At 45.4% G+C, this 13,647-nt stretch overlaps 1 protein-coding gene across 1 annotated transcript in view; it reads right to left on the bottom strand.

The window, feature by feature from the left end:
- Positions 1-3,046: 3,046 nt before the first annotated feature.
- The window catches only part of LOC131925200 (mitochondrial amidoxime reducing component 2), a 36,261-nt gene continuing 25,660 nt past the window's right edge, over positions 3,047-13,647 (bottom strand). The window contains exons 5-8 of the mRNA XM_059280486.1: positions 12,567-12,628; positions 12,411-12,482; positions 9,402-9,549; positions 3,047-3,792 (exon numbers count right to left, since the gene is read on the bottom strand). Coding sequence (XP_059136469.1) covers positions 9,423-9,549; positions 12,411-12,482; positions 12,567-12,628 — 261 coding nt within the window. The 3' untranslated portion in view covers positions 3,047-3,792; positions 9,402-9,422. The remainder of the gene's footprint in view (positions 3,793-9,401; positions 9,550-12,410; positions 12,483-12,566; positions 12,629-13,647) is intronic.

The following is a 13,647-nucleotide window of genomic DNA, read 5'->3' as shown; positions in this document are numbered from 1 at the left end:
TTGTTAAAATGTCAAGTCTTTATTCAAGACTATTCTAACAGGGAGAAAGCTATTTCTCTACTACACCGGGCAGGGTGATTGGACTTTGTACTGGAGCAGGGGATTTGACAGCCGTGGTGGGCGGGGAAGCACGTGGGTGGCTGCCAGCTGCAAGGCAGGAATGAAGACTTCTCTGAAGAGCAGCTTTTGCCCTGACTCTGGCTATCGGACTATTGAAACAGTGGACCCCAAGAAACTGGAACACCCCCCCTCCTTCCCCCACCCCAAGTCTCTGACTGAGAGAAGGAAAAGGCTAGAAGCCTAATGCCAGCCAGGCGGGAGTCTGTCTCCCAGGAAGAGATTTCACAGGGTTCTGAGGACCTCAGGTTGTGGTTGAGTTGGGGTTCCTGTGAAGACTGTGTGAGTGGCCATTGTGTGGAGTGGAGAAAGCAGAATGTTAGCAAGCACTGACTCTTTCTCCTGACTTGAAACCCTCATGATCTCTCGACAATGATGGACACCCCTGCCTCAGCTGGCAGCTCACTTGGGGGCCCTCTGGTACTCAGTATCTGTCCTATGACAGACAGTAGGTGTCCTGCCATACACCTAAATGCTTTTTCTTGCCCATGGGCCAGCTTCTGCCACTCCTCACTCCCACAACACCCAGAGATGATCAGAGTTCTGAGGTCACTGCACTCAGCTGGCTGGTCATCTTGCTTCCCAGGGTTTGGGCTGTTTATTGTGGCCGGACGGGAAAGTCACCTTCTAGCTCTCATGTCCCCTGCTGGTGACACTATCTGGGGAGGCTGACGCATGTTTAAGAGGTGCAGCCTAGCTGAGGAGAAAGTCTCTTGGGGGTTTCCTGCACCGGGACCCTCCCCTCCCATCTTCTTCCTATGCTTATCAAATAAAGAATGCCCCCTCTGCCACATGTCCCCACAGGTGGTACTCCGCCCACCACAGATGGAACCATTGGAACCATGGGACAAATGAATCCTCCTCCTTCAAGTTGTTCTCTTGGGGATTGTTGTCACAGAGAAGTAGAACCGGTAGAGCAGTGATGGATGCCACTGGGACCAGGCAAGGCTCGAACTCTCTATGGAAAGGCATCTCGAAGGCCCCGAAAGCTCAGTGTGTTTATCATCCTTTCTATTCCTCTTTGGAAACATAAAGGGGAAAATGGCTTAAAATTTAATGGCTGACTTTAAACTGAGTATGACTTTAAAAAAAATTACCATTTCCAAAATGTACCCAAGATACAGCTTGCCTACCACTTTTACCTCACAGCCGGAAGGGTTGAACTCAGGCCCAGAATCCAGCAAAAGCAAAGGCAGTATTAACAGCCTGGGAGTCCAGCTCCCAGAACTGCTACCCAAGATTACTCAGAGAAAAATTTCTCAAGAGCAGGGATAGAAAGGTTTCCTTTCTATAATAATTCACATACGATTTGAGGGTAATTCTCTTTTACTTCATCTTGAAAAAAAAATCTTCTGACAATCTCTGTCTCTACATAGTTACATCTCTATACCTACAGCTGTATCTCTTGTAACATACATTTCTCTTTACCCACATCTCTCTCCTACACAGCTCTCTTCTATACATGCTTCTCTCTACCCAGCTACATTCCTTCATTCATAACTTGCATTTCTCTTCTACATTTCTCATTCCCTCACTCATTCTCTCTCCTCTACACACACATTTCTGCCCTACACACATCTTTCTCCTGCACAGCCATATATTTCTATATACAGCTACATGTCTCCACACATTCTCCACACACACCTCTCTTCTGCATGATGCTACATCTCCCTTTCAGCACACCCACACATACGCTTACACACACTCACACACTTTCTCCTTTTCAGCATACTCTCTGGACAGCTATACATTACATTTTCAGGGTCCGACCCATTCTCGTAACACATGGTAAGTCACATAGTTTTTCTTGAGCTAGGAAGGTCATGCTGACCAGCCAGTGAGTAATGCTTGGCCAAGCATGTAGCCTGAGTGGTTGGTTAGCGTTCCCAGACAGAGAATGACATTCAGGACAACAATAACAGTTAGTTGGCTGAAACTTGAGTGGTTGGGGTACGTGCAGAAAGAGAATTACTGCAGAGAGTTATGTCTACCAAAGTTGCTTCATGTCTGACCTTGATTTAGCAATAAACACCTGGGAATTTGTCCTTGTGTATTCTCAGCTAGTCTTTGAATTTATTCTGTAGTCCAAAATTAGCTATCTTTGTGACTGAGAATACTGTTTCTTTCCTGTGTCAGTTATGAAAAACATTCTAGTATTATCAGAATTATACAGCTTAAGCAGAAATCATCTTCCTGACTATCCACAGGTATAAGTGTGCCCAAAAGATACAAAACACACTACTAATGGGCTGTGGAAAGAACCCCACAGCTGTTCTTTTTAGGGAGGTAAGTGGTGGCACATGAGGAAGTTATGGACAGAAAACAATTGGTTTCCACAGCCAGTGACCCCAAGGACTTTGCCTAGTGGGGCTCCCCATCAGAGAGTTATTAGTCTGGTGTGTTGACCTGTTAAATACTAGTTGTCACCTGCTCTGTGCTCCCACAGCCTCATGCACAGAAGGAAGCAACAGCTGTCCCCTGTTGACTATTAGATGTCTCTTGAAGTCATCAGCCATAATGCCTTAGAGTCTACAAACTTCCTAATGCTGCAGCCCTTTAATGCAGATCCTAAAGTAGTGGTAACCCCCAACCATAAAACTATTTTCATTGCTACTTCATAACTGTAATTTTGCTCCTGTTATGAATCGTAATGTAAATATCTGCTATTCAGAATATCTGATATGCGACCCCTGTGAAAGGGTCATTTGACCCCCAAAGGGTTACAACTCACAGGTTGAGAACCACTGGCTTAGACACACATGTTCATGTAGTTCAAGGTGCCCTGTACACACTAGTGGCAAGAGGTAATGTTTGGGACCAGGGAAGATGTGTGACAATGATTCTGTAAGATGAAAAGAAACCCAGAAGCAAATGTCACAGATGAAGTAGGAAGAGAGTCACACTTACCAGTGACAAAGAAACCACACAATTTTAAGTGGGCTAACTCATTTATATGTTACATTACTTTTTATAGCAAGCTAGTTCATCTTTGTTATGAAAAATAGATATGAACATTAAAAAATGTGTTCATGGTTTCTCTTGCTCATTCCTACTTCTGAAGATTCTATGCTTTTAAATTCTATTTTCTTGTAGAATTAGAGAAGTTGACAATTAGAGATAAATTTTATATATGTTAATAGAATCAGAAGGAAAATATAAAGACACTGTCTATGAACAAAATAACCCCATGATCTATGAAATCATTTCTACATTTAAGCAGAACCCTGACTCTGTAAGGCAAAGACAGCCATAAATGAAAACTCAGCAGGACTCAACAGACAGGCCAAGAACAGGCATCTGTGAGCACATAAGATCATGAGGACTAGTTTTCCCATTTCCCGCACACAATATCCCCATTAAAAAGTATAAACCTTAAAAAATGTGGCAGCTTTTCAGTTGACTCCAAACTTTCTTTACTCAGCAATATTAAAGGCAGTAATTAGAAAAGGTGATATTGGGAGTATTTTCAGAATCATCATACACACAATTTAATTTATTTTTAAAAGCAGGACTATCTAAAATTTATTCACCCTCACATTCTCAAACCACCTCTGGTACTTTCTCAAATTAACTCAGGGCATCCGAAGCTCTGAAGGAAAAGTGGAGGTTCGTTTTCAGGAAGACTGTCGTGGCTGGCAGTTAGGACTCGCAGGTGTATCTCCTAGGACCTGGAAGCTAAATAAATGATAATATCGCTATTATTGTGTTACTCAGACTATTGGTCATAAATAATTCAAAAAGGAAAGAAGGGGAGGGGGGAGAGAGACGGGGGTGGGGGGTGGGGTGACAGGCTGAGCAAACCATGAGGAGCAAACCAATAAGATGTGTTCCTCCATGGACTCTCCCTCAATTACTACCTCCATGTTCCTGCCCTGCTTGAGTTTCTGTCCTGACTTCCTTCAGTGATGGACTGTTTGTTACTTTTATTTTTTTAAGATTATTTATTTATTATGTATACAGTGTTCTGTCTGCATGTACCTCTGCCCACCAGAAGGGGGCACCAGATCTCATTATAGATGGCTGTGAGCTACCATGTGGTTGCTGGGAATTGAACTCAGAACCTCTGGAAGAGCAGCCAGTGCTCTTAACCTCTGAGCCATCTCTTCTCTCGCCCTGTTTGTTACTTTCAAGTGCAAGCAAAATAAATCCTTCCCTAAGTTGTTTTTGATCATGGTGTTTATCACAACAATAGAAACCCAACTAAGATACCCAGTCTGGTGGTCTGAATAAGAATGTCCCCATAGGATTCATATATTAGTCACTAGGGAGTGGAACTGTTTAAAAGGATTAGAGGTGTGGCCTTGTTGGAGGAAGTGTCAGTAGGGGTGGGCTTTGGGGTTTCCAAAAACCACACCAGGCCCTTTCTTTGCTGGTAGGTCAGGATGTAGGTCTCAGCTACTTCTCTAGCGCCGTATCTGCCTGCTACCATGCCCGCGGCCATGATGATAATGGACTAAGCCTCTGAGACTGTAAGCCAACCCCAAACCAAACTCTTTCTTTTATAACAGTTGCCTTGGTCATGCTGTCTCTTCACAGCAATAGGACAGTGACATTGACACCCTGCCTGCTCCCTGAAGAGATATTTGTCTCAAAAGAGAAGTTTGGCCCTCTCCACCCGGTCTTCCCGTCTCACCATGTGAGCTCTCTGCACCATGATACCATGAACCACACTGTGACACAGTCAAGGGAGCCTTACCAGAGACCAAACCGAGGGGACTGCCTAACCTTGGACTTTCGACCTTGTGAACCAATGAGCTAATTAAATCTCTCTTCACGATGGCGTGTTCAGCCTTAAGTATTTTGTTAGAGCAACAGGAAATGACTAATGCAACATGACATGTAGCAAGTACAAAGGAAAAACAACTCTTTTACAAATAATTTGTCAAGATGCTAAAAAATATATGCCATGGTCAATAATTCTACTTTTATAAATATAAGTTGTAGAAAATCCTCTAGTTTTGAAATGCTCTGGTCTACAGAGTGATCCACTATATTGTTATTTATAACATAGTTGGATATAATACAAGCAGCAAATACTGTAAAAATGTTTAAAGAGTATCATTCATTTAAATAGTATATTATTAAGCTATCAAAATTAAATTTGCATATAGTGGTGGTCTAAGAGATACATATATCACAGATAAATGGAACAAACAGAACTTCTATCTGCATAAAATGTATAAGTAGGTGATTTCTATCTTTCTAATTCTCTGGCCTTTCCTGAACTTGCCATGGTTAACATGTATTGCCATTATAACGGAATACAAACTTTTGTGCGTTTAAATTTTAAGTAAGCCACACATGGTAGCACATGCCAGTCACCTCAGCAATCAGGAGGCTGAGACAGGGGTGGGGATTTTAAGTTTGAGGCCAGCCTGGGCAACACAAAAAACCCTGTATGCAGCCCCTCCCCTCAGTTTTTAAGTAAATAAATAGCGGAACTAACTTTGGTGTCTGTCCCTCCAAAGCGGACCTTCCAGCTTCCATCCCGTGGGCCCCTGGAGAACCCCCTGATCCTTCTTACCTCCCTGTAGCAGAAATCTTAAAAAGTTCTTATTAATAAAATCAAACCTGAAGCCAGTTATTAGGGTGAATGCTGGAAGATCAGAGAGACAGAACAAGCTACAGCTTCCTCACCTCACCAGTTCCTCAGCTGACCCTGTTTCCTCATCCAGAATGAATCTCAGCTGAACTGCTGCTCCAAAGCCTGAAACCTTAACCAGCCAAAAGCTTCTAGTTTCTGGTCTTGATGCCTTATATATCTTTCTGTTTTTGCCATCACTCCCTGGGCTTAAAGGCTCACTTCTTGGGATGAAAGGAGTGTGTCACCATGCCTGGCTGTTTCTAATGTGGCCTTGAACTCACAGAGATCCAGAGGGATTTCTGTCTCTGGAATGCGAGGATTAAAGGCGTGAGTGCCACCATTTTCTAGCCTCTGTATCTAGTGGCTGTCTGTTCTCTGACTCCAGATAAATTTATTAGGGTGCACAATATTTTGGGGAACACAATACCACCACACCTTCCTCAGCAAGGTCAGGCTGTACTTTGTTCTCGGACTTTGCTCCATCACCCCACTGGAAAAGTTGTCTGTTTCCCTGAGCCCCTGAACGCCACACAGTGTGTGCCTGGGCAGAGTTACTTCTTCACACATAAAATACAACAGGACGCTGGGTGAGGACCGTGCCTCTTGGCTGTGTCTTCTCAGCTCTACAATGCTAGGTCAGTCAGCCCACAGGAGCCTGGACTGCTTATCTTTTAAGTGTCTACAATCATTTCCCCCTCACAGGCCCGATCAGGGTGGCGAGAGACTGTCTTAGGGTCTTTAAAACTCCAGGCCTCCTGGACAGCTGAGCAGACAGAAGTTGCCAGAGGGCTGTTAGGTTTGTCTACTGCAGATTCTGAATAGGTAGGTCTGTCACGAAGCGACCCGGGGGACTTCTCAAGATCCTCAGAAGTCACAGAGCTCGGGCACTGATCCCAGGCTCGGTCACCCACAGCTGGAGCAGCAGGACCAGGTCCTATCAGATCTGCCATTCCCTCTCTAGTATCTTCTATATTTCATCAAATCCAAGACAGATCAATTATAAGATACACCAATTTCGAATCACAAGGGTTTTATTTAACTTTTTTTCCCCCTTTTTTTGGAAACATCGTCTTATTATGTAGTACCCGCTGTCCTAGAACTCACTATATAGACCAGGCTGGCCTCAAACAAAGATCCACCTGTCTCTGCCTCCCAAGTTCTAGGACTAAAAGCATGAGCTATCACATCTGGCTATTTTAAAATGTTTTAAATTGCATTTATTGATTTGTGGGGGGGGGGGGGCATGGCATGCATGTAGAGGTCAAAGGGCAACTTGGGAGAACCGGTTCTCTCCTTCCACCATGTGGGTCTAGGGAACTGAACTAAGGATTTCAGACCTGGTGGCAAGCACATTTCCCCCACTGAGCCACCTCTGACGCTCTCACAGGGATTTTTACAAAATGCATGGGGTCAGACATAGTGGCCTTTAATCCCAGCACTCAGGAGGCAGAGGCAGGTGGATCTCTGAGTTCGAGGCCAGCCTGGTAAAGCTTTCTCCATCTTGTCTCAGCTAAGCCATCTTTGGTTTCTACCTCCTGCCCTGAAAAGTCCTGTGGGAAAGCTCCCAACCCTGTTCTAGAAACTCAGGGTCGAAACGCCCCAGCTAACTGCATGTTCCTGGCTCTTGTTAGATCGCTTGCTTGCTCCCCCTGCAACTGCCAACCCGGATGTAGTTTTTCTCTGTTCTTTGTCTCGAAAAACTCCTTGTAATATGCATTTGGGGCTGCTCTGTGAGAGGGGTTTCTCTCTAGGCAATCGCAGGCTGGCTTAATAGAGATTCTGATTCCATCTTTGGTGATGCCACGTGGTCTCTGGGTTTTTACCCCATAACAGTAGTCAAAAGACATTGATTTCCTTTTTTCATTTCCTTTTACACATTTCTACCACAATATCCCTTAAAGCTGTGCCACAGTTCAAAAGGGGGGAAAACTCATACCTAATATGCATTGAGTACCCTTACGTTTATATTATATTCTGATATAATGAATTAATACCAAAATAACTTTTATCAAATGTTTTGGTGGGGACAACCCTTATTTTCTATTTGCAGTCCATTGAGACTCAGAACTAAAGATAAACCCCATGCAGCTGTTGTTACACTTAGTCTACATGAACCACTAGGGCACTTTGTCCTTAGGATGGTGTGCTGGTGTGAAAGAAAATGCCCCCCATAGGCAGAGGCACTATTTGGAGGTGTGGCTTTGTTGGAACAGGTGTGGCCTTGTTGGAGGAAGTGTGTCACTGTGGGGGTGGGGTGGACCTTTAAGGTCTCCTAAGCTCAAGCTATGCCCAGTATGGAATACAAGCTCCTTCTGCTGCCTGAGGATCAAGATAGAGAACTCTCAACTCCTTCTCCAGCACCACGTCTGCCTGCACACTGCCGTGTCCTGCCAGATGATAATGGACTGGACCTCTGAAACTGTAAGCCAGCTCCAATTAAATGGTTTCCTTAATAAGAGTTGTGGTGGTCATGGTGTCTCTTCACAGCAATGAAAACCCTAAGACAGATGGTCAGTCACATGGGCAGGTGGCAAGGCTGCAGACGGGGGACCATATGTGAGAATCCCAGGGAAGAATTAGAGAAAAGTCTCAGTCACAGGTTTTGGCCATGAGGTGACTTTAAGGACTAGAGAATAGGGGCTCAGGGTTTAGGAGCACTGGCTGCTCTTACAAAGGACCTAGGTTTGGCTCCCAGAGTCCACATGGCAGCTTAGAGCCACCTGCAACTCCAGTTCCACAGAATCCAGCACCCTCTTCTGGCCTCTGAGGTACTAGTGTATACAGTGCACAAAACATACAGGCCTGCAGGCAAAGCACTCTAACACATAAACTGAAAATCAGTAAATCTTTTTTTTTTTTTTGGTTTTTCGAGACAGGGTTTCTCTGTGTAGCTTTGGAGTCTTTCCTGGATCTCGCTTTGTAGACCAGGCGGGCCTCAAACTCACAGATCCGCCTGGCTCTGTCTCCCGAGTGCTGGGATTAAAGGCGTGCACCACCACCGCCTGGCTAAAAATCAGTAAATCTTAAAAGAAAAAGAAAAGCAGTGCTTTGGGGAGGCTGGGTAACAGGTTTTGCAAGGGGAGCCATTTAGAACCTTCAAGGGGAGGTCTTCCAATGACTCCTCATTCCTGTAACTAAGGGTTCAACTTGTGTCTGTAGGATTCAGAGCTCAAGCTGACCTAATGCAATCAGTGTGAGAATATCATTTTCTATCTCAGCCTCGAACTCACAGAGATCCGCCTGGCTCTGCCTCCTGAGTGCTGGGATTAAAGGTGTGTGCCACCACCGCCTGGCTGACTTTTTTAAGTTACATTTAAGAAATGTCTTATAAAACACTAGCTTTCAATATTTCTCCCTTTTCTCAGGCAGAAAACAACAATAACAACAACAATAATAACACACCTAACCCCAGAGGATCATGTCCCTTCATTCCTTAGTCCTTTTTTGTTGTCAATGAATCTTTGTTTTCATAAGACAGAATTTTTCTGTGTACCCCTGGCTGTCCTGGAACTCACTTTGTAGACCAGACTGGCCTTGAACTCACAGAGATCCACCTGCCTCTGTCTCCCAAATGCTGCGATTAAAGGCATGCGCCACCGCCAACCAGCAAAATATTTTTAAAAATTTTTAAGGTATCAGAAAACAAGAAAATGTGGTTGTATTGTCAAATGTGGTTCTAGAAGCAAAATGAAACTCTTACCATGTCACCCGACTGGGTCCACTAATCCACCATCTGATACACAGGGTCGCCGACTCTCAGGCTTCCAATTCTTTCCACTGAGAAATACATCCCAAAAAGTGGGGCCGTCTGGTACAAACTCTTCACAGAAGGGTCACACTGGCGGTAGCTGGAAGAAGTCAGAACCCATCATCAGGTCCCGAAAGGAAACAGCAGTCTAGTGTTTTCTACAGAACTTAGATGTTTGCTCCTTAGGCTAAGTATGGGTCAACAAGAAGCCCCTTCTAAAGGTGCACAGGGATGACTGTAAGCAACTAGCCAAATAATCATGGGTTTTCTAAAGCCAGGAATGATCCCAGCATTTGGGAGGCAAAGGCAGGTGGATCTCTGAGTTCAAGGCCAGCCTGATCTACAAAGTGAGTCCTAGGACAGCCAGGGCTACAGAAACCCTGTCTCTAAAAAAACCAAAAGAATAATAGTTACAACATTAATAACAGTAAGTGTGGGTTTGTGTAAGTATTATACAAATACTTTATTACACAGGTACCTTGGACTCACACTTATGGGAAAAACGCTCATGAACTCTCCAAGTGGAACCACCCCTTACCCACTGTGCTGAACAGCATTCATTGTCAATGACACAACCTAGAACCACCTGATTAGTTGAGAAGGGAGTCTCAGTGAGAGACTGTCTGCACTGGGTTGGCCTGCGGGCACATCTTAATTGAGCTACCAGCCCACTGTGGGCGGCACCATTCCCTAGGCAGGGGCTCCTGAACTGTCTAACAGTGGAGAAGTCAAGCTGAGCGCAGGGAAGCAACCGTCTATGGGTGGGATGGGACTGTTTGTAAGTCCCTGCCTTAACTTCCCCGCGGTGATGCACTGTGACCTGGAACTGTGAGCTAAACTAAACCTCTTTCCCCCTTCAGTTGCTTTTGTCAGGTTCTTTGCCACAGCGACGAAACGAGAACACTTGCCAGAGCTCTGGCTTAAGGTATCTACCCCCTGTGCTTCCAGCTTCTCCAACATGAAGGCTCAAAACTGGAGTTCCCCTGGAAAGGAACAGTAAAGCGGAGATGCCACTGGCCAATGGGGCTGCCCATGAAGTCTAAGACCTGGCTGAAGAAAGTTACCTTCACTGTACTTTAAAATCCGAGGGGGTCCTGAGACAACCTCTAAACCTGTTAGAAACAAACAGCAGAACAGAGGAAGGGCAGACAAAACACGGCAACCCCCCCCCAAGTGTTAACTAAGGGGTTTCGTCCTTTCTCTTTTTTGCAATGTTTGAGACGGAACCCAGGGCCTCTTGAATTCCTAGAAATTGATGAGAGGGGCTGGGTGATGCCTCAGTTGGTAAAATGCCTGCTGTGCAGGAACAAGGACCTGGGTTCAGATCTCCAGCAGCCAGAAAAAGCCCATTGGCACCTGCCGAGAATCCCGGCACTGGGAAGGCAGAGACAGGTGGTGCCTGGAGCTCACTGGCAAGTTCCAGGCTAGTGAGAGACCTTGTCTCAGACATAAAGTGAAGTGCATCCTGGGTTGGCTTAGCCACGGCAACTGTGTGTCTTCACCTCCTCGCTGCTGTGGGCCCCGGCCCAGCCACTCAGCGCCGCTCTGTGTCCCGGCCGGAAGAGGCTTACACAGCCAGTCTCTGGCACTGGCACAGGCCACTGGGGGTCACACATTTTTCCTGCCAGTATAGTGACACACTTCTTTGACATTAGAGGGATTCAAGGATCGAGTTCTATGTCTTAGAACTCCAGGACTGGCCCAGGAAACTCTCAGTCCCCTAGCATTATCTAAAGCCCCGGGCTCAGACAGTTTGGACCAAGTCGAGACTACTGTAGCCATGGAATATGAATTTAAGTTTGAAATTCCAGATTCCAGAGAGAAGTTAATGTGTCCATAAGGAATTGTGCATGGCACTTCAGATAAGAAGGCTGCATAGGAATGAAGTGTGGGAGACCTTTCCTCACCGAGGGGACTCAGAGCACACTGTCCTCACCAAAGGGACTCAGAGCACACTGGCTGGAGTGTCTAGGAGTTCTGCCCTTTGGAATAAATTCTGGGGCTGGAGAGATAGTTCAGTAGTTAAGAGCATTGACTACTCTTCCAGAGGACCCAGGTTCAATTCTGAGCACCCACATGGCAGCTCACAACTCTCTGTAACTCCAAGATCTGACACCCAGACAGACATACATGCAGGCAAAACACCAATGCAAACAACATTTTAAAAAATTATCACAAAAAGAAAAGAAATCTAGGGGCTGGAGAGATGGCTCAATGGTTAAGAGCACTGGCTGCTCTTCCAGAGGATATGGGTTCAATTCCCAGCGCCCATATGGTAGCTCACAACTGTCTGTAACTTCAGCTCCTGGGGATCCAACACCTTCACACAGACACACATGCAGGCAAAACATCAAAGTACATAAATAAAATAAAAATAAATAAATAAATATTTTTTTAAAATAAGAAATCTACTATAAAACAAACCCAAGGGCTGGAGAGATGGCACAGCGGTTAAGAGCATTGGCTGCTCTTCCAGAGGTCCTGGGTTCAATTCCCAGCAACCACATGGTGGCTCATAACCATCTATAATGAGATCTAGTGCCCTCTTATAGCCTGCAGGCAAACATGCAGGCAGAACACTGTATACATAATAATAAACAAATAAATAATGTATTTTTAGAAAGCCAAAAAGAATGAAAAGTGACTGAGGAAGTCATCCAATGTCAACCTCTGGTGTGTGTGTACGCACTCACACACACACACACACACACACACACACACACACACGTGCACACACAAAAGAATTTGATGAGAGATTAAAGTTTCAAAATAGAATATTGTGCAACTAAAAATGTATTAGAAAATTAAAGAAACAAAAAGAGGAAGAAGCTCACACGCATTGAAGGAGTGATACAAATCACAGGGCGCCTGGGAGCTGGGACACAAGCACCTGGGGAACGGGTAGTTCGGGCACAGGTGACATCAATACAGGGCACACACACACACACACCGGTGTCCTACCTCTTCAGGGTTTCCAGCGGCTCCTTCCTGTCTATGATCCCAGTGTCTGGGTCCACTGTAGTCAAAATGCACCTGCCAAAGACCCACGCTTAGATGATGGCCGCAAACCACAGTGCACTCCACACCCCAGAGGCCACGTCCAATCCCAATCTTTACCTGGGGCAGCTCAACACCCTTTTCATCTCTACATCACCAATTAGGAGTTCACCCCAAGTATCCTAGGAGAAAAGGGAGAGGTGTCCTTTAGAGTCAGGCTTCCTTCATCTTGGTCAGGTACTAGTTATGACATCAACGGAAGGAGGGAGACACAGAAGGACACAAAGAACTCTAGAAAGCACCCAAGAGAGGCAGTGCACTGTCAGGCTCAGGACATGATTCACCTTCAAAGAAAATTCTTTTACAGCACTGAGAATGGAACCCAACACCCGTACACAGGAGCCAAGCCCTCGACCCAGGCCCAGGCATCATCCTCTTGATTCACAATCTCAATCACTGAATCTGCCAATTCAGCAAGAACAGGCCTTAAAAGCGTGCAGTTCCCAGCAGACTCATCAGACTGCTTCAGTGGCAATCAATGAGAAACCCACAGCTTCTGAAACAAGCCTACTGTCACGGATGGTGTGGCTCAGGGTTCTCAACCTGTGGGTCACAACCCCTTTGGCAAACCTCTATCTCTAAAAATATTTACATTATGATTCATAACAGTAGTAAAATTACAGTTATGAAATAGCACCAAAACAATTTTATGATTAGGAGTCACCACAACATGAGTGTCACAGCATCAGGAAGCTTGAGAACCACTGGTTTAGCTGTCGCAGAGGCCAGTCAGAGTCTGAGGGCTCGCTGTTGAGTGAGACATCACCTGAGTGTGGCCAACCAGGATTCCTTCACTTGTCCTTCCCACAGGATGCATTGTGAACACAGGACAGCACTCCATGGCTACTGACTGCCTGGCCTGAACACTGGTCTTCAATTGGTCCTCATGATGTGAAGGGAGGTGCTATGACGATTCCCATTTTCCCCAAGAGACAGATATGCAGAACACCATAAAATGTTCTTTTTTTTTTTTTGGTTTTTCGAGACAGGGTTTCTCTGTGTAGCTTTGTGCCTTTCTTGGAACTCACTTGGTAGCCCAGGCTGGCCTCGAACTCACAGCGATCCACCTGGCTCTGCCTCCCAAGTGCTGGGATTAAAGGCGTGCGCCACCACCGCCCGGCCATAAAATGTTCTTAAGTCA

This window comes from Peromyscus eremicus, chromosome 15 (assembly GCF_949786415.1).
Source record: "Peromyscus eremicus chromosome 15, PerEre_H2_v1, whole genome shotgun sequence".
Taxonomy (NCBI): domain Eukaryota; kingdom Metazoa; phylum Chordata; class Mammalia; order Rodentia; family Cricetidae; genus Peromyscus; species Peromyscus eremicus.
This window is presented reverse-complemented; position numbering and strand designations above follow the sequence as displayed.